The following is a 19,465-nucleotide window of genomic DNA, read 5'->3' as shown; positions in this document are numbered from 1 at the left end:
ATGCATTTTTTCACTTTTTCAGTTTTTTAATACCAAACAGTTTTTTTTTTTTTATTTGTTACAAATTTACTTATCTTTTAATGTTTGTGTTATTAGTTTCTCATTTATTTTATTTGTTTACTATTTTTAGTTTTTTTAATTTTTTTTTGTTTTTTTAAGTTCACCGTAATATACTCAAGAAAAACTTTACCGTTTAAAACTCTGATACATTATTTGTAACTATGCTACCAAGCAACTCAACAGTTGTGTTATTAGCTTCTCACTTATTTTATTTTACCGTTTAAATTTTTTTCTTTTTTTTGTTTTTTTAAGTTTACCGTATTATACTCGAGAAAAACCTTATCGTTTAAAACTCTGATACATTATTTGCAACTATGCTACCAAGCAGTCCTGTTGAGCGATTTTTTGTTGGTTCTTATAGGCACGTTAACTACAAATTTACTTTTTATACATGCTTCCAGTGAACTTCATGTTTATTAAACATACAATATTGAATGTACACATTATGCTCAGCATATATGTTATATGCATATATTTTTCATAGCAAGGGGGCATATAATACTGTATTTTGCAAGAGCAGTTTCATAACAAATTTTTTTCAGTAAATAAACCACTTTCTCAAAAGACATGGTATAGCTAATCAGCATGTGGCTGAAAGTTCAGCTTTCCAGCAGATCAACCACAACTTCAAGAGATATAGAGTAGCTAATTAGGGTGGGCGGCTGAAAGCCCGGTCACTAGTTTGATTCTCATCAGTCATGAGCTATATTTGTTCAGGGTCCCTACTTAAGTTCCAATACTACCCTGGATGCGTATTATAATACTTTGTAAGCTGGCATGGTCAAACAAGGCAACTTCAGCTACATGAGCCCTTGGAATCCTACCCAATTGCAAAAAGCTACCGGCAGCTTCGCCACCAAAAATCATCTTGGTTTTCTTAATCCTTTGAGTCTACTTCATAAGCTTTATTGGCCACGATGATTAGTTCTATCTCGAAAACTGGAAGGTGCAACCACAACCGATACCTGGTGTCATTTGCAATACCTTTCATTAAATTATTTTCTCAATTGTTCCATGTACTTGTTTTTCTCTTACATCTTCTCAGAATCAAATAGTTACTAAGCTCGCGACTTGATTTTATCCTCGACAAGATCAGGTTGATCTTAGACCGCTTTCAGTCCAAAGCCGAAAAAAGAGATCTGGACGGTCATCTCTATGACATAGCCAGCTCAATATTTGCGCCCATGCTTGACTGGATTGTTGATTGTGATGAACTTTAATTGACCTTGCAAGGGCTCCCTCGCTTTATTTGGTAAATACCAGATTTTTGAAAAGAAGAAAATTGTTCCAACGAATAGCTGCAAGTATTAACTAGGTACTTAGATACAATTACTCGTGCAATTACATTGCCTTCGACGAACTTTCATTTTCAGACCATTGTGCCTGAGAATTTTGCAAGTTCAAGGTGCATCCAGACATCGTGGTTCAAGTTTTCTGTTGCACCTTCAGTTGAATAGCGTAAGATCTTTGGAGCCATAAAGTTTATGAAATAATATCAGAGCATAAACCACGAATAGAAGTAGAACTTGAAATCTTCATCAGGTGTATTCAAATAAGGGACATAATATTTCCTGAATAACAGTATCTTTTGATGATAATAATGTAGAGTAAAATCAATACTGCAAGAGGATATTAAGCCACATGCTCGAAAATTCCCACCATGAAATTATACATATTTGATGAAATGCATAGCATGTGTACAAAACTTCGTAGCTACTTAACTTGAAAGTTACAACATGATGAGTGGCTTTCTCATCCTTCACATGCAAGATTTTGTTGCAGCAATAATCTCAAGTTGCTTGAAAGAAACCAACGCTACACACGTAAGCAGCAGTTACAAACACCGTTTACATAGTTATCATCTTGAAACAAAAAATGCAATTATCAGAATCCGGTGAAAATTCAAGGCATTAGTTACATCATTGTTCCGTCACCTACTTCCAGAAAATTAGATATGGAATTCGACCATTTGTCAGTTAAATGACAGTAGGTCCCTTTCTGTGCCTGCCACAGGTATATGCACATCCACATGACGTCAGTCAGTGCTGCACGCATGATAATCAGCCAACTCTTGATCTAGTGATAACATATTCAGTCAGACTTGGAAGAGGAAGTAAAGGTCCCCCACTGTTAGTCTTGCCAGTACCTCTGACGAACCACCAACGGTCCTGTGTATCAAATTCACAATCATCAGCATAGGTTGCACTAGTAGTTCCAAATTCCGGAACTGCAATTTCAACTTACCCTTCGAACACTAATTTCTTCTTCTCTTGTAACTTCAGAATCCTCTCCTCAATTGTATTCGCAATTACAAATCTTACCACTCTAAAACTCAAAACCAAATGCTAATTACATAGGTTTCTGTGAATGCGAGTACAAAACTCCACAGTTTCACATATACTGTTATACATTTAAAATTTTAAAGTTTAAACTCACCTAATTGGCTTGTATTGCCCAATTCGATGTATTCGATCCTGTGCCTGCTGCTCAACAGCTGGGTTCCACCAAGGGTCCATTAAGAAGACCTATATCAAATGTCAATGCAGAGACTATCAAAGGTAACGTACAACTATTTATCTCAACCAAGCATGATGTTCAACATTCTCACTCACGGAGAGCACTAAGCACTCAACAGGTTATTAGTGTGTTTATCAGGCCATGTGAACTAAAGTGTGAGTGATGGACATGCTGGAAGAATGCATGAAAGCTTGGGCATGAAGGGGTCATCAAATAATCTGTTTTAAAGGCAGATTACTTTTTGTAGGTTTCCTGATGGGACAAACACTTAAGAAACAAGCCAATAAGATAGACTAATAGAGGACATTTTATGATTAGCAATAGCATACATATTTGTGAACAGCTACACCATTACAACAGCCTGGATGAAGAACAGCAAAAAGAGTAAATAACAGGTAGCAGCAGCAACATTGTCTTTTATTATTTGAGCATTATAAAGATAACCATACATTAGAAGCCACTGTGAGATTTAGAGCTACTCCCCCAGCTTTCAAGCTCATAAGAAACACCCTGCATTCTGGGTCATCGGTAAACGTCCTGATTGCATCATCTCTAGCGTTGATGGACATTGATCCAACTAGAAGCACACATTTCACACCAGACTGCAAATTTATAACAAAAGTTGATTTCAATCTTGGCTCACCCTTAAAGAGAACCTCTCTTGGACATTCCAACATTTACCTTGTGGAGTGAAAACTGTATCAATTCCAAGAACGAAGTGAACTGGCTGAAGACAATCGCTTTTGCAGCACTATCCTTCTCAACCATGAACCTGATTTCTTCTTTCTACAGTATAGCACCATATTTATGTAAACAAGATATACAATCCAACAAGGAACTTGTTAAAAGGGGAAAAGGTTCCAGAAATTCAGGTCAGATAAACTAATTGAATTCATAAAACCCCCATACATCTAGCACTATACCAATTGATGACTAAACCGTTTCCAGAAAAATGGCAATGATTATGAATCTCTTATTATATCATCTCTTGTGTCATAGTTTAAGTATTTTTTTTAAATTGATATTCTAGGTAATTAATGGTAATGAAGTTATTTTCCAAAGCTATGTCACATAGGTGCCTATAAATAGCTGCTGCACCTATGTCAACGCTGGTGCTGGTTCTTCTCCTACACAGCACATCCGGTTAGGCTGATAGAAAAGGGCCAAAACTGACCATTCTAATGTGCACATAACTAAACTATCTCTAATACAAAAAGTATATATGTAAATATAGATAAATAAGGATATTAGACAGTTCAAAGCTATGTAACAAATAATGTATATACACATATACACAATATCACACACACACACACACACATATATATATATATTATATACATCATCGCCACACCGACACCAGCACCCCACACTCATGTGACATAGTTCTGAAGGCATAAAGCAAATACAAATCTCCAAGTGTTTTGATTGCTTAAACAAAGATAAATTCCAAATTCAGATTTATAAATTGATGCGTAGGTGAATATGGTGTATAAGCTATCAAGAATGGATTCAGACAGTGCATGGAAATAATTAGGTGAAGGCCATATAAAACTGAACCTGAATAGAGATGTGCTCGACCTAGTATTTTTTTTTTTTTAAAAAAAAAGGCATGAGTTTATGACTTATGAGCCTTCAAGACTTTGTTCAAACTTGATGACTGATCCTTGATGTACAAAAAAGCCTACCAGTTTCAATTACATGACTCAAAATCTGCTTTCCTCTGAGCAAATTATTTAGATGAAACTGTTAACAACAAAAAAGAAAAAAAAAGAAATATGAAAAGATTAGTAGCTCCTAAACTGTTTTGACTTTTAATGTCCCATATATTTAGCTTTTAAGCAATACAATTACCAGTATGGTCCACCTGCCCTAAATGGGTAAATGAGATTACAATTGTGACTTTACCAGATACCACCCAAACTAATTTAGAAAATCAGCATGAAGCACTTTGTATACTGAGTCAATGCTCAAGAGTCAAAACTGTTCAGGATGTAGATGTTTATATCAATTGACTGCCCTACTTCAAGACAATCCAATCAAGTGACCATATTGTGAGGAATAATATCCAGAGTTTTCTCCAAATAGCTAAAATGAATTCAAGTGTTTTACATACCAATGCATCAATTTTTGTACTTGTTTTAAACTCATCAAGGCAAATACGACTCAATATGCTCAAACGCTTGCAGGACTTGCTAACATCCTGTCTGCCTTTGTTAAAGTCAAGAGTGAGAAGCTTTGTACAACTTGCATGTGGACAGATACACTGATCCTGCTCTTTGGAAAAGTTCAGCAAGCATTCTCGGCAAAATACATGCTGACAAGAAGTAACCTGGAAACAAGAAGAATGAGAAGATAACTAGCTAAAGAATAAAGAGCCTAATCAATACAAACTCAAACAAAAAGAAAAAGTGAAACAACTGCAACTAATAAGCTCAACAAAATTTCCACTTCCAAAAAAGTTTTTATAATTAATACAAATTTACAAAGAAACTATGCACTAGTGATCTCACCACAACGTCATCTGATGCAAGCCCGCATAAGCCACAAAAAACTTGTGAATCACCTTTTTCATATTGATCACTTGTTGATGAACAGACCACCAGATAAGGATGATTAACTGCCTGAAGTGCCAAAAGAACATTTATACCCAGTCACATTCAGGGCACAAGATTAATTAGTTACTTGATATGCCAATAATCATGTATTGCATGTAAGAAAAGGGAGAATCTTCATGATGCAGAGACAGCCAGAAAGGCTTGCCTAGAAGCAGTCACCCTTGTAGTGGTGTGGTCAATGCGGTACGGGTACCGGTATGAGCCTGGGTACGGCAGTGGTGCGGTCAACGCGGCACCAGGTACGGTCAACATACCCGGGATCAATTTCGTCCATTTTCTAACTCGGTCAACTTTGACCAAGTCTAAAGTTGTCCAGTTTTTTATTTTAAGTTTTTAACGATTTAAACATCATCTAACGTTCAAATGCTCAAAAACCCTTTGCATTGTATGGCACACTCCTTAAATCCCAAATATTATGGACAAACATGGTTGGCAGGAGGTACTGGTTGTGTTCCTCCTAATCGAGATCCCGAAATATCAAAAAATATGGAGACATGTTTGGGAAGTCTATATTCTGATTCTCATTGGTTGAAGATAATAAATAATGAGTTTGCGAGCTTCTCTGGTGGAAGAAATGATTTAGTACAATCTGCAATGGCAAGAGATGAAGAAGATCCTGTTTATTGGTGGTTATGTTTTGGAGCATCAACACCAAATCTCCAACAACTTGCGTTGAAGTTATTATCTCAACCTGCAACCTCTTCATGTTGTGAAAGAAATTGGAGCACTTATTCTCAAATTCACAACATCAATAGAAATAAGCTAACTAGTAAGCGAGCAGAAGATTTAGTTTATGTGCACTCCAACCTACGCTTACTTTCACGTACTTCAGATGATTACAGGTATTTCTTTCTTTTTGTATCTTTGATATGTATACATATGTATATTATGTTGCTTGTTTAAAGTTAATATTAACTTAAATCATATTTTGATTTTGTTGCAACTTGCAATTCAGGATCATCCAAATACTGGGATGTTAATCCAGAGAACATTGACGTGGAACTTGAAGGAGAACATGATTTGCATGCTCTTAATATGGACCTTACAGAACCTGTTGTTCCTTCTAATCTTGATGATGCAACTGAAGAGAATGAGAAACAAAAAAGTTGATGTATTTTGTATGTTAATTATGCGACTGAGGAGAATGAGAATCAATCAGTCTTGTTGTAATTTTTGAATATGTTATTCTGTTTGTAATTTTTTGATATATATATATGTGCGAATATGTTATTCTGTTTGAAATTTTTTGACATATATATGTATATGTGCATGTGAGTGTACGGCCGTACCTCCGCACCCAAGTTTTTTAAAAATGGTTTGTACCCGCACCCGTACCCGTACCTATGTGACATAGGTCTTGTGCTTATTCTCTCACTTGTTTTCATGCATTACCTGTCGCAATCGTACAAGTAGGTCAAAGATATGAGCATAATTGTTCATAACAGTTCCTTTTGCAACATATCTGCAAACCAAAGTAAAAAAAAAAAAAAAACAACAGTTAAAATGAATCATAAGTCCTTCATACAAGGCATTCACAAAGCACCAGAAAACAAATCAAAAGATTCTAAAAATCTAAAACTGAAATTGGGTCACAGATATCAAGAATAATTATAAAAAATTATAGAATGCAAAAAGGAAAATGGATGAAAAGGAATAATAGACTGGATGACCATCAGCCTCTTGTCTGTTGGCTAGGCTTTTCAGTTCAAAAATGTGTAGGGCAATGCTTAATATTAATGTCCTCATAATGATACAGTAATTTTCTTAATGTAATCATTAAGGATAACCTTAGCAGGATAAAACCTGGAATCCAGACCAGTCAGTTGAGTCGGTCATTGATCGACCTGTGTTTGAAACTAGTGACAAGTTAGTCAGACTAGTCAATTAGCCAGCCGACTAACCTCTGACCTATAAAATGCATGTAGATTCTCTGTATACTTGTATATTTTTCCGTATTTATTTCCACATAAAAACATATTATTTATTAATTTATAGCCAATCTATTGGCCAAGTTGGACCAACTACTTCCATTTAGTCATCTTAGGGTCTTGAAGAACGTGTATCCAACTTCTGATTTTCACAAATTAGAGGATCACAACATCTAGTGAATTCCAATTTTCCCAGCTAATATCTCCTTGAGGATATCTCACCTACTTTCTTTTTCAATTATCACACCCAAGGCAGGTGATTGATCATTAACCACCTGCCCACCCCCCCCCCCCCCCACCCCCAACCAAAAAACCCCTGAGAAGCCATCACATTTTATTTTAGGCCATGCACACTCTGCTATGCCCAACCTAAAAATGTGACTGCAACAGTCACTAAATGAACATACAGCAGAAATAGGCACTAAGGCCAATTAAAAAATATAATCTTTATTCAAATGAATAAAGAATTGTTGTACATCACAGCTCACTTTGTACAAGGAATAGTTTACATATTTATACAAGAGAAGAGAGGGAAGAATGGACTTAACTAGCTGTTGGGCTAGTTCCAACGGCTCATAAAAGAGTCGTTGGGACTAGCCAACAGCTAGAACAAAAGAAGAAAGAAAAAAATAAAAATAAAATAAAACGTAAAACCTAACTAAGATATCCTATCAATAACACATTATTAACACATATATTCACCTATATCCATAAATGTATTGTTCATATATAAACATAAGTAATATATGCATACATATACCCTATTTCTTAACACAACCATATCTTTCCCTTCACCTTGTCAGTATCCAGAAACTATCTTTAAATTTGACCCACATTGACACAAGCAGACAGGTAGTTTGTGATCACATTCCCTCCTAATCTTGATTTGACCAAAATTTGATCAGCCATATTCACATATTCATAGATTAGAATGTATCACTTTCTTCCACCAAAGCTTCATACAAACTCAATACTAAGCCGATCCCAAAAGGTAGACCAAAACCCAGCCTTGGTATACCTGAATTCGCTTTGCTTTATGCAACACACTCTAAAATAAACATCCATATATCTGTGTCTGTCCATGCACGTACACATAATATATGTATATGTATATACATTTGAGTCATCTGCACTTCATACTTCAAGACAAGAAAATTTTCAATATGTTGATAGCTATAGGCAGCATTATAACAATGAAATAACTTGCAACTCACCTGCTGAACTGTGACTGGCTTTGGGTATACAAAGCTTCATAGAAATCCTCCTCCACGTTATCCATATAATCCCGCCTCAAAACAACCTAGTAAAAGAAACAGTCCAACACATGGAATCTTAGAAAATATCAGAATGTGCATAATGCATCATCAACTAACAGCTCAACAACCCACTTCTGTCCATAAGCAGTATCATACAGATGTTAAAAGATCATAATACTAAAGCCTCAAACAGGTGGGCTCCTATAGGGTCTAAATTTAGGGTTGAAATTGGGTCAGCTAGAAAATGGTTTAAATGCATTAGATGTTAAGCCAGAATCAGATATGGTACAATAGAAAAGGCAAAATCCTCAAACCAGATATGACCCATTTGCAAGCCTCTCAATAGGATTAATCCTGTACCAACTCATCCAGAATCAATAGGCCCATTCTATCAGGGCCAGAATGACTCATCATTGGTAAGTCAGACACAAAAGAAAAATGATCAGTTATATCCTATCCTGGCCTTTAAGGTTCCAAACAATTTCACATTCATATATTACAACTGATATTTAGCAAATCAAACTATTTAATGTAGCAAACACACCGTCCTTGGTGGCAGAACAAGATCAGCAGACCTCCCTTTCTTGGTTCGTCTAAGCACCAAGTTTTTTAGAACTTTGTGCTTTAATAAGACCATAGCTTTCTTACCATCCTTCTTGTATCCCCAGCGTTGTATAGGTCTTGACACATACTAGTTGAGAAAAAAGTTGTATGTGTTAGAAACTTAGAAGTACACATAATTGAAGGTCAAGAAACACAAAGCACCACTCACTTTGTTCCACCAACAAAAATGTTTTCGACCTGTGTGGTTGCATGTTGGGCAATTGTCACCGGCAGTTTCAAATCTAAAACCACAAATAACAATTAACAAGGCAGCCATAAGAGGAACAAAGAAGTGTATATACCTATACTCGCATGTCAGACCAAATCCAACAACACTTGACAATTTCACGCTAATGGAAGGAATATATATATATATATATATATATATATATATATATATCCTTTTCTAGCCATTATGAACAATATATTCATGACTCCTGAAGCTCAGGGTAACTTCAGGCTTAAGTTGAGAATAAGTTTAAGAAAGAAAATCAAGAATAATTTAACAATTTAAATGCTTGTAAACCATGCTAGTAACATAGAAGAGACACTGAAAATATACACATCTTTTATGTTGTAGAATAGGAAGAAATATACATGCAGTATGTTCGTAATAATTCATCCTCTACCCCAAATTGGTAAAATAGAGGAGCATACTAGGTTCTAGGGCTAACTGAAAAATGTGTTATGAAACTTTGACATGGATATATAGGTCAACCCTTTCTCTTGAGGTTACAAGAGCAGAAATTGATAAATTACCCTTCACACATACAAATATGAATGACTATCACCATATACTGAGGAACTGTGTACAAAAGAAAGAAACCACCAACTATGCCCAGAAGCACATGCCAACACCAAGACAGCAAAAAGAAAAATAACAAAAATGCCCCTTATACACAAAAAACTCTATAGATCCATAGAATCATACAAAAAAATAAGAGAGAAAGAACTATGCCATTTGGCACAATCAATTTTTTAATTTTCTATTGCTTATGTATCACAATATTTCATGATATAAGATTATTTCAGTCCCTTAGAGCCTTTGATGCCCTTTTGTCCAAGAAAAAAACACAGAAAGTAAGTTGATGAAAATCCTGACCTGTAATCAAGTATTTTGCAGTCACAGTCCTTACAAAAGTAATATGAATACGGGTATACCTGAAGATATCGTACCTCCCAGAGAAAAAAAAATCAAAGATTTAAAATGTTGAAGTATTAGCAAAATATAACGATAGGAAAGCTTTTGAGTTATCAACTCTTACCAGAGAATAAAGCTCCCCAACACGATTTTGAAGAGGAGTTCCACTCAGAGCCCATCTGTATGAAGATTCTAATGCAAAAACAGCCTTTGCAGTGCTGCAGCACCTATCTTTGATATAATGTGCCTAAAAAGTAAAGTACTATTAGTTGAATAATGCACATTAACACTTAGACACATGGATACAAATACAAATTTTTCAGTCAACTCGACTCGATTAAGTTCACAAATAAACCGCATGGACCTGGGAAAGAAAGATAATAATATCGTGAATTATGAGGCAACCGAAATTGTCAACAAAGTCGCAACGGATTGCTGAAATTTTATTTCTCAATCTTCCTCTACATTTCCTGGAGGAAAAATAAGACTGATATTCCTAATACATGAGCAGAAATCACTAGTCAAAGGCTATGATACTCCAAACATCTATATAAAGTAATAAAGATGCTACCTTAAAGCAACAATATAGAGAGAAGCACTGGAGGATTTATGAAAGCACTTATCCAATCGGAACACTGTAATGTGAACCCTCAACAAAGTGGAATATCTAATGTTTCTTAAACCCAGTCAACTTCCAAGTTAAGTTTACAAGGAAAGGATATCCTCCTGATTACACTGTGTAAGGATGACAACTAGAAACACATATATTTATCTAGGAAAACCTTACGCATCTAAAGAACTTTTGAAATCTTCTTTTAATGAAAATAAGAAACTAGATGAAGGAAACTATAGTCTATCGCCTAAGGCTTAAAAAAAACACTAACAAAGCACAAACTACAGCCAGATCAAAAGGATAAGTGACACTAACATCTTGGAGGAAGTTGAACCAGTATCTGAACTCTAAACAATCAGAGAAAAACAATAACATTTTGCAGTTTGTTGATTAAATTGTGAGAGAAAGAAAAAATTAATAGAGATGAAGAAAGAAAATCTGCCTCATCCAAGATAATGCGCTCCCATTTAATAGAATGCAAAGATGGTTTTCCTCCGTGTGAATTGCCTCTATCTGATGGCCCTTCATCCACGTGAACTTCACTGGATTCAGATGTAGAAGCTCTCCCTTGTGCCAACTTCAACGTGCGCTGGCTAGCTTTATTAGCTTTGGACTGACTTATGTTCTGTTTCCTCTTCTTTTCTTGCTTTGCTTGCTTTCTTGTCTTCTGAGCATTAGGCCCACAAAAGTACTTTAAGTGGATACCCATTCGATGATGATAGAACATCTTTCCGCACCATATGCACTTCTCCTTAGCAGGCATCATATTTTTACGGTATTCAGATTCCACAATCGCATATGTGGTCACCACAAAGTCATAATTCAAGAAACCATTGATATTTTTTGTTCTGTTGGGACCGTGATAGAGCAACACTTTGGTGCTTCCTGGAACAGTAAACCTACCAATTTCATTTATCCACTGGATGGCAGCAACAACAGGGCAAATCACTAGAGTGCATTTGGTTGTGGGCATCTCTGAGGTTGACGACAATGATTTGTTCCGAGAAGCAAGAACTAGTGAAATTGCTTGTACGGTTTTCCCCATACCCATCTCATCGGCAAGAATGCCACCCCTCAACTCCGATTGTTCCTGCTTCACAGCCCAAGCCAGCCATTCTTGCTGAAACCTCAACAGGGGCATAACCAACTGAACGGGTGTTTCCATTATTTCAGGAATGCCATCATCCCGGAGAGAAGGATCCAACTCACAGACATCCTGAATTCCAACCAAAGACTCCTCCAATTCCCTTTCGATTACCTGCCAGCCCAACAAAACCTTCTGAGACTTTTTAGCCCGCTTCTTCTTCTTCTCTCCCTTCTCATTCGTAATCTTCTGTCTTTTATACGGTTGAGCCTCGTCATTGTCTGGCAGACCAAGCATTAGGCGTGTTAGCTCCTCATTGTAGTCACCATCATCAGGAAAAAACAACTAACAAAGTTATACATGCCCGAGAAGAATAAGTAAAACAAAATCAGAAATGAATTTTATGACATCGTAATTCAACAAGAAACTCCAAAGGAGTGGAGATCAGTTTTTACAAGAAGTACGTGCCAAATCGACGATAAAACATGAGAAACAGATCTCACCCACAGGAGGAGTCGTTTGGGAAAAAGAAATACACTCCAAAACCATCCCGGAAATCAAACCCCAACAAAGCGACGAAGGCAGACAAAGAATATGCAGCAAAAACAACTCCGATCCACATACTATCTCAATTACAAAATCCCAACAGAAAATGACAATGCCCAAGAAAAGAAGGATAGAAAAAGAATCAAGAGACAAAAATAAGAAACTGATAATCCTCTACCTTCTTCACTGTCGCCTCTACTTCTAGAGGTATTCGCAAGGTCGGTATCTGGGTTATAATCCTCGTCATCAGATTCTGACGGCTTTGCCTGTTTCCGGCCTGAGAAAGATGCAGCAGCATCCATCCAATGAAATGTATAATGGAGGACAATTGGAATAAAAGGAAATGAACCAGAAGAGGAAAATAATACAACAATGCAATTACCAACCAACCTTTGCCCGATTTTCTGCAGCGTCCTTTCATTGCCGTGTAAAATCTCTGCCGATAAACAATTAATGGATTTTCTGGGCGTTGTGGCCTCCTGCTTTCCTTCTATTCCGGAGAACAAGAAAGAGAGCGAGAACGAGGAAGAAACACGGCGGGAACTTCCTTCGACATTTCTTATTCGTTCTTCTTGCATAACAAGCCCTGCATTATGGAACTAATTACTACGTGAAGGCTACATTTACTCTTCTGTCACTGCACTACCGACCATCTCAAAAACCTCTGAAAAAAACCGTCTGTGACCCCTAGCGACTGCCGGCCTACTTCAGCACAGAAATTAGAATATCAAGAATAAACAAAGTAACTTTTTTTTTTCTAAATGTTTACCATTTATTGTGATTTTGCTTCGAAACTCCATTGTTACACTTTATTTTCTCAAGTCAATTTTCAGGAAATTTCTTATATAAGTTTGATATTTATCTTTGAAACTTAAAAAAAAAAGAAATATCAAGTAACTTTTTTCTTTTTGGTTGTCCAAGTATGGTTTCAGAAGACAAAGGTGCTGGTTCATTTTGTTGAAGTTCTTGTATGATTTGCACATTAAAAGAATCTACCTTTTATGTTGACTCTCGAGTTTTTTAACGTATCATATTCATATAACTTGTTTCACTCTAAATTAAGACATGAATTTCAGCCAAAGGGCATCATACAATAAATAGCAATATGATATTAGTATCATATAGTAATATGATACTAAGTAGCGGAACAAAAAAATTTGCTAGAAGAACATTCTTTCTTTCAAAAGTTTTCATATTTTAAGGGGCATTCACATGAACCAAAAAACAAGTATTTAAAACAGCCACGTAAAGATAAACAAATATTGAAGGGCACCAACCGGTGTTGCCCACATAATGACTCGGCCAATATACACCCTCTTTTCTTTATGAAATAGGGTTATAATGGTTATGCAGGTACATCTAGTTATGAGTTGTATCTTTTTTTAAACTGAAATTTTCACTTGTATAATTATCTATGTGGTGGCTTTCTATGTTTTGCTGTTTTAACATCAAAGACAAATCCCTCCATTTCACCAGAACGTCAGTTTGGTAATTTTGTTGGGGAAAAATTTTTCTCTAAGAACATTTTGCCGTATCTTATAACCTATATACTGAAAAAGTTTGACATTGCACTAGTAACCTAATAGAGCAGATTTGGAGCATCTGATACAAGATCGAGTTAAAATATTAGCCTTCTAATTGGATTTGGACTCGAATTTGATTTATGACAGGGATGAGCCACTTCACAAGATCACTAATGACAAAATTCGCCAAAAATTTGAAACCTTTTCTTACAGTACAGTAAAAGGCCAAGACAGCCATTCAGTTCTCAGAGCTCAAGGAGAGGAAACTCTCCTCCAAACAGTTCTCTACTTCTCTTCATTGTCAGAAGTAAAAGAATGAACACACAGATAAAATAGATTATCAAAAGGTGAATAAAAGAGAGAAATGTCAAAAGAGAAAAATGGCCGAGTAGTTGTGTCCGTCAATGAATTCTGCAGCTGAGTTCCCCCCAAGGAATCCATGATTGCGACATAGTCAAGGGTGAGTACATAGAGCTATCTTCCAGCAATACTCAGCAATGGGGAGATCATCCCTTGTATCTCCATCAACGAGTTCTGTATCTTAATTTCCTCAGCAACGGTGGCCTTGAGGCCTGCCAGATGCTTCCTCAATGCGGGTGAGCTCCCGATGTCGTTAGCCCGCTGTGTGAGGATCTTCCTCGCCACTGCCATCAAGAATCTGGCATATCTCGGCATAGTGGTGAATCGATGCAGAAACCCCAGAAGCAATCCGAGTTCCTCCTCTGAATTCAGATTCGTCAAACACTTGATAAGCTTATTCCTTGCCACTAGTTCCTCCATCACAGCGACGACCATCATCGGATCATTTGTCCTAAGGACCGAAACTAGTGCCTCTTTGTGTCGGAATTTCTTAAGCAATCGATCGTGCTCCGCCAACTTCACCTTCTCTGGCCTTTGCACCATAAAATCACCTCCAGACGGCTTCTCGTTTTGCCCGCGCTCAAAATACCTGAATCCTCGAGCCTTCGAAGTCCTCTTCTTCTCTTCCAACAATCCTTCGGCCCCACTTGGCGCAGAATCCCCGTCGGCTTCTGTCATATTCTTCCTCTTGCTAACGAAGGCGACGCCATTCGCGGTTCCGATGGCCCGGACCAGAGACGAAGGCGATGAATCGACCGACAGGAGGGGAAAAGGGAAGCGCGATGTATGAGTAACCTTGAAATTCGAATAATCGAACACCTTCAAGTATCCGTCAAGTGAGACGCTGAAGATCCGGGTCGACTCCACGCCGTCCTGGCCGGAGAACTTGCCGAGGGAGAGGGCCGTCACCGTCTTGTTGTGGTTCTCCATAGAATGGATCATTTTCCCGCCACTGATAACGTCCCAGATCTTGACAGAATTCGCTCCAGCAGTGGCCATCCATCCCCCGGACGGGAGGAACAGCACGGCCTCCACCGGGGCACCATGGTTGACGGAAAGTACCGATGATTCCGGCCGTCGGATGTCCCAAACCCTAACGGTGTGGTCATAAGATCCCGTCGCCCAGAGATGGGCGGACGTGGGGCTCGGCGAGCCAGAGCGAACGTAGTCCCGATGGCCAGTGAAGGTGAGGACTTCCGTGCCGGTGGAGACGTCCCACCACTTAACAAGGGCGTCATCGCCAGCAGAGAGGAGATGGAGCTTGTCGCCGGAGGAAGGTAAGGGGTACCGGACAAATCGGACGGGACGGGCGTGGCCCTCAAGTCGGCGGAGGGCAAGGCGGGACGTGGCATCGAAAACCTGGACGACGCCGGACTGACAACCAGCAGCGACGAGCTTGCCGTCGAAGCGAAAGGCGCCGGAGAAGGCAACGTCAGGGAAGTCAGTGATGGATGAGATGGGGCGGAGGGTGGATGAAGAGAAGAGAGTGAGGGAGGCGGAGGAGGTGAGAACGAAGTCGTGGGGAGGGGCAGGGGAGAAGTGGACGAAGGAGACGGCGCTGGATGAGAGGCGTGGGAGGGTTAGCTGTCGGGTCTTGAAGGAGCGCCAGTAGTTCGACTCTGGGGAGGAGTCCGGCTGCTTCTTCGGCGGCTGCAGTCTTGGATTCGTGGGGATGAACTTTCCGGGGCCCTCCATGGCTGCTCTCTCTCTCTCTCTCGCAGGCAGAGCAGAGGATTAGGAAGGGTTTAGGGCAAGCCTGCAAATGCCAACTAAAGCCCTCACGACCAAAAATTTGAAGTATATAATATTCCTGAAAATAAAAAATAAAAAACAAGAACCAAATAACAAATATTTAAATAAAAAACGACGTGAAAAAGCGTTATTCAAGATTTCAACCACAATATTTAAACAACTATTCAATGAACCTGCACGGTGGTTATTACTTCTGAAGCTTAAACCACAAAATGAACAAATATAAAGTGGATATTCAGAGATACCAGATATAATCATACATTCACCCAAATCCTAGGGAATCAAAGTGTACTAAGCATACTACATATACAAGCCGATGGCACTTATAAAATCCATATTTAATATTGTTTATAACATATGCAAGTGGACCACAAGTGTCAAACAACCAAAGCTATACATCAGATTGTAACCAGAAATTAACTATTAAATCATTTTAGTTGGGGCTAGTCTATTTATAATTGCCTACTTAACAGATATGGGCTAATATGGTTCAAAAATAAACCAACAAGTGAAAACTATGCAATGGATAATAGATTTTGTTGTCAACTATCATATATCTAAAGAGCCATACACTTGAAGATGTGACAAACTCAAAAATAGAATACTGAAATAAAAACAAGAAATCATCCTAATTGGATAGGGAAAGTAGCTTTGACTACTCAATCAAAGAATGGTATCAATAGATTTGTTCAAAAATAGAATACTGAAATAAAAACAAGAAATCATCCTAATTGGACAGGGAAAGTAGCTTTGACTACTCAAAGAATGGTATCAATAGATTTGTTAAAATCTCATCACGCTCGCCATGGGACCTGAAGCATCACCACCGGTATGGTAAAAAGTAACAGAAACTCACATATGCAACTGCCTACATCTCAACGAGCATCATGGTAAGATGAAACAAGAGGGAACTGACTGGAAAAAACAATCGACCATCATCCTAACATGAAATGCTGAGTAGTAGATTACATTTATGTGAAAAGAAGGGGTAGCGTCCCCTTGGGTACTGGTTCCATAAAAAAGGCATTTGTAAACTTCCACCGGATGGAGGAAAAGAACTTGACCACATGCAGTGCAATGATCATAGGCTTTTGCGGTTTGCCATTAATGGGCTTGGACAGGAAGTTGTTGATATCTTCAATCAAATGAAAATTGAAGGAACAAAACCTAATGACGTAACATAACATCAATTGGTGTTCTGAATGCCTGCAGCCACTCAGATTTCCTTGATGGACACAATGTTTTAGAGTCGATGAAGAAAAGAAATGGAATCAATGCTAACGTTCATTACAATTGCTGCATGGTTAATCTTCATGGCAGGGCAGGTTTGCTGAATGCTGCAGAAGACTTAAATCAGAAAATTGCGTTTGAGCCAACTCTGCAGTCTGAAGTGCCCTTCTTGGTATGTGCAGCATCCATCGGAATCTAGAGTTAGGACAGACTGCACCCAGGCAACTGACTGAATTGGAACCTCACCATAGTGGGTCTTATGTGCTGTTATCAAATCCATATGCTGCAGTTAGGAGATGAAACTTAGGAAACCGATGAAAGAAAGAGGAGTCAAAAAGATTCCAGGTTGCAGCTACATAGATGTGGATGGACTTATTCATGTGTTTATTGCATGACAATTCACACCCACAGGCTCTCGTTACCTATAAGCAATTGGGCAAAATATCAAGGAACTAAAGCTTGTTGGATGCAATGCAAATATACATGAACTTTTACTTGCATGGATGTAGAATGCAAAAAAAATGCATTTTGTGAGAAATTAGCTGTAACATTTTAGCTCATTAATCCTGGCCAAAGAACTCCAGTACAAATAACAAAGAACCTATGCATATGTAATGATTGCCGTTTGGCTATAAAGATGATATAAAAGGTGCATGGTCGTGTAGTCACTGTAAGAGACTACAATCGCTTCCACCATTTCAAGGATGGGGTTTGCTATTGCAAAGGATTTTTGGTTCTTTATCACCTGGCCAATGTTAATTTTATATAATATTGATGCTAGAAAGTTGTAGCATATTACAAATTTAGTAGAGCATCTGTTTGCCACAAGCATACTGAGGAAGGTTCTGGGATTCTTCAATTTATGCTTAACATTTTCTCATTTTTGGTGGGGATTCATGTTCAATCCCTACTTCACATGATTGCAAGGAAAAAAACAGATCATTTGGAGGTAAGTTGTTCTGAATGTATCCTCTTTTGTCTTGGTTCTCTTCAATGACAAGGGAAACCACATAGCTTTTAGATGTTCGGCATCTGTGAAGAGCCACATATAACCATTACGCTTGCAGTGGACATAATAGCACAAGTTTCAGGTAGTGATAAAACCAGCATCCATCAAACAACTCACAACTAGGCTCTAAGTCCACCAAAACAGTTTATGTTTAGATTCATATATATGAGCAGAAGCAGAAATATTCAGTCTGGGATTCTTCAGATCAACGAAAAAAAAGGACCATGATATGATGATTTCATATTGAGATGCAACAATAGATAGAAGTATAAGTAGAAGTAGAGTATCTCTTTAGCCATACCTTTTGGAAGCACTCCCAAATCCCAAACCGGCGGAGCAGCAGAGGGCACTGTGAGAGAGAGAGAGGCGATGGGTGAGATGAGAGTTAGAGAGAGAGAGAGCGCGTTATAAGGAGGAATGCATACATACTACAGCGGTCCGTTGGAGCCTTGCAAGCAGTGGTGCAGCAGGGAACACCGAACACGTAGACGAACGGTGGTTTTGCGTGCAGCCGCGGAGAATGAGGATGTTGGTTCCGTCTAAAACCGGCTAAGGGTGTTGGTTCCGTCTGAAACCGCAAAGGGAACTGTCACTGTGTGAGAGAGAATCAAAGAGAGGCCAAATGCGATGGCCGATGGGTGAGATTAAGGTAAGGGTCTGAGAGAGAGAGAGTGGAAAACTTACATACGAGCGGCAGAGGCAAGAGAAGACAGACAGGTGGGCCGACGGTGGTGCTGCTGTGCTTGCGGGGGGTGCGGCGGTGGGGGAACTGGAAGGGTGGTCGACGGAAGCGAGAGAAAGAGCGAGGAATTGGAAAGAGAAGGGATCGCTTGCCTCGGCAAATAGTGAAGTGTGTTTACTTTGAACCGGTTTCTTTAAATTGGTGAACCGGTTTCTTTAAATTGGTGAACCGGTTTATGCGATTCAACCGGTTTTAGGCAGCGAGCCGCGTCGAGTTTAAACGAGCTGAATTATTGCAACTCAACTCGACTCATTTATCGTTTCAATTTTACTGTGTAAACTCGAACTCAACTCGAGCCAAGTTTTAAGATTTTGAGCTGGGAAGCAACTTCAAGTTGGCCCTTGGCTTATGAGTCCCTGATTGCACATAAACCCATGGCTATGTTCTTTTCCAGACATGTGCTGAAACCTTCAGTTATGACTTCACCAACTGGCTTCGATTGGGAATCCATAATTTCACTGTGACATCTTGGATTTGGACCAA

At 38.5% G+C, this 19,465-nt stretch overlaps 2 protein-coding genes across 12 annotated transcripts; both read right to left on the bottom strand.

Annotated features, from left to right (window-relative positions):
- Positions 1 to 1,756: 1,756 nt before the first annotated feature.
- Positions 1,757 to 13,370, bottom strand: LOC116246301 (DNA repair protein RAD16). Its single transcript, XM_031618109.2, has 16 exons — positions 12,757 to 13,370; positions 12,545 to 12,643; positions 11,179 to 12,101; positions 10,248 to 10,370; positions 10,085 to 10,158; positions 9,152 to 9,224; positions 8,924 to 9,070; positions 8,338 to 8,423; positions 6,588 to 6,657; positions 5,091 to 5,201; positions 4,694 to 4,909; positions 3,259 to 3,363; positions 3,027 to 3,179; positions 2,497 to 2,585; positions 2,305 to 2,385; positions 1,757 to 2,228 (listed from the first exon to the last, which is right to left on the bottom strand). The coding sequence occupies exons 1-16, from the start codon at positions 12,785 to 12,787 to the stop codon at positions 2,156 to 2,158; spliced, it is 2,454 nt and encodes an 817-aa protein (XP_031473969.1). The 5' UTR covers positions 12,788 to 13,370; the 3' UTR covers positions 1,757 to 2,155.
- Positions 13,371 to 14,063: 693 nt separating this feature from the next.
- On the bottom strand, positions 14,064 to 19,465 carry LOC116246302 (protein SLOW WALKER 1). 11 transcript variants are annotated; one of them, XM_031618110.2, is made up of 5 exons: positions 18,925 to 19,465; positions 18,666 to 18,808; positions 18,542 to 18,589; positions 17,293 to 17,514; positions 14,064 to 16,059 (listed from the first exon to the last, which is right to left on the bottom strand). In XM_031618110.2, exon 5 carries the CDS (start codon positions 15,942 to 15,944, stop codon positions 14,364 to 14,366), a length of 1,581 nt encoding a protein of 526 aa, XP_031473970.1. In that variant the 5' UTR covers positions 15,945 to 16,059; positions 17,293 to 17,514; positions 18,542 to 18,589; positions 18,666 to 18,808; positions 18,925 to 19,465; the 3' UTR covers positions 14,064 to 14,363. The 11 variants fall into 11 exon arrangements, with proteins under 11 accessions (XP_031473970.1, XP_031473979.1, XP_031473973.1 ...); XM_031618119.2 differs by having other exon boundaries at positions 14,064 to 16,005; XM_031618113.2 differs by having other exon boundaries at positions 17,293 to 17,495.

The sequence above is a fragment of the Nymphaea colorata genome, chromosome 1 (genome assembly GCF_008831285.2).
Source record: "Nymphaea colorata isolate Beijing-Zhang1983 chromosome 1, ASM883128v2, whole genome shotgun sequence".
NCBI lineage: Eukaryota > Viridiplantae > Streptophyta > Magnoliopsida > Nymphaeales > Nymphaeaceae > Nymphaea > Nymphaea colorata.
This window is presented reverse-complemented; position numbering and strand designations above follow the sequence as displayed.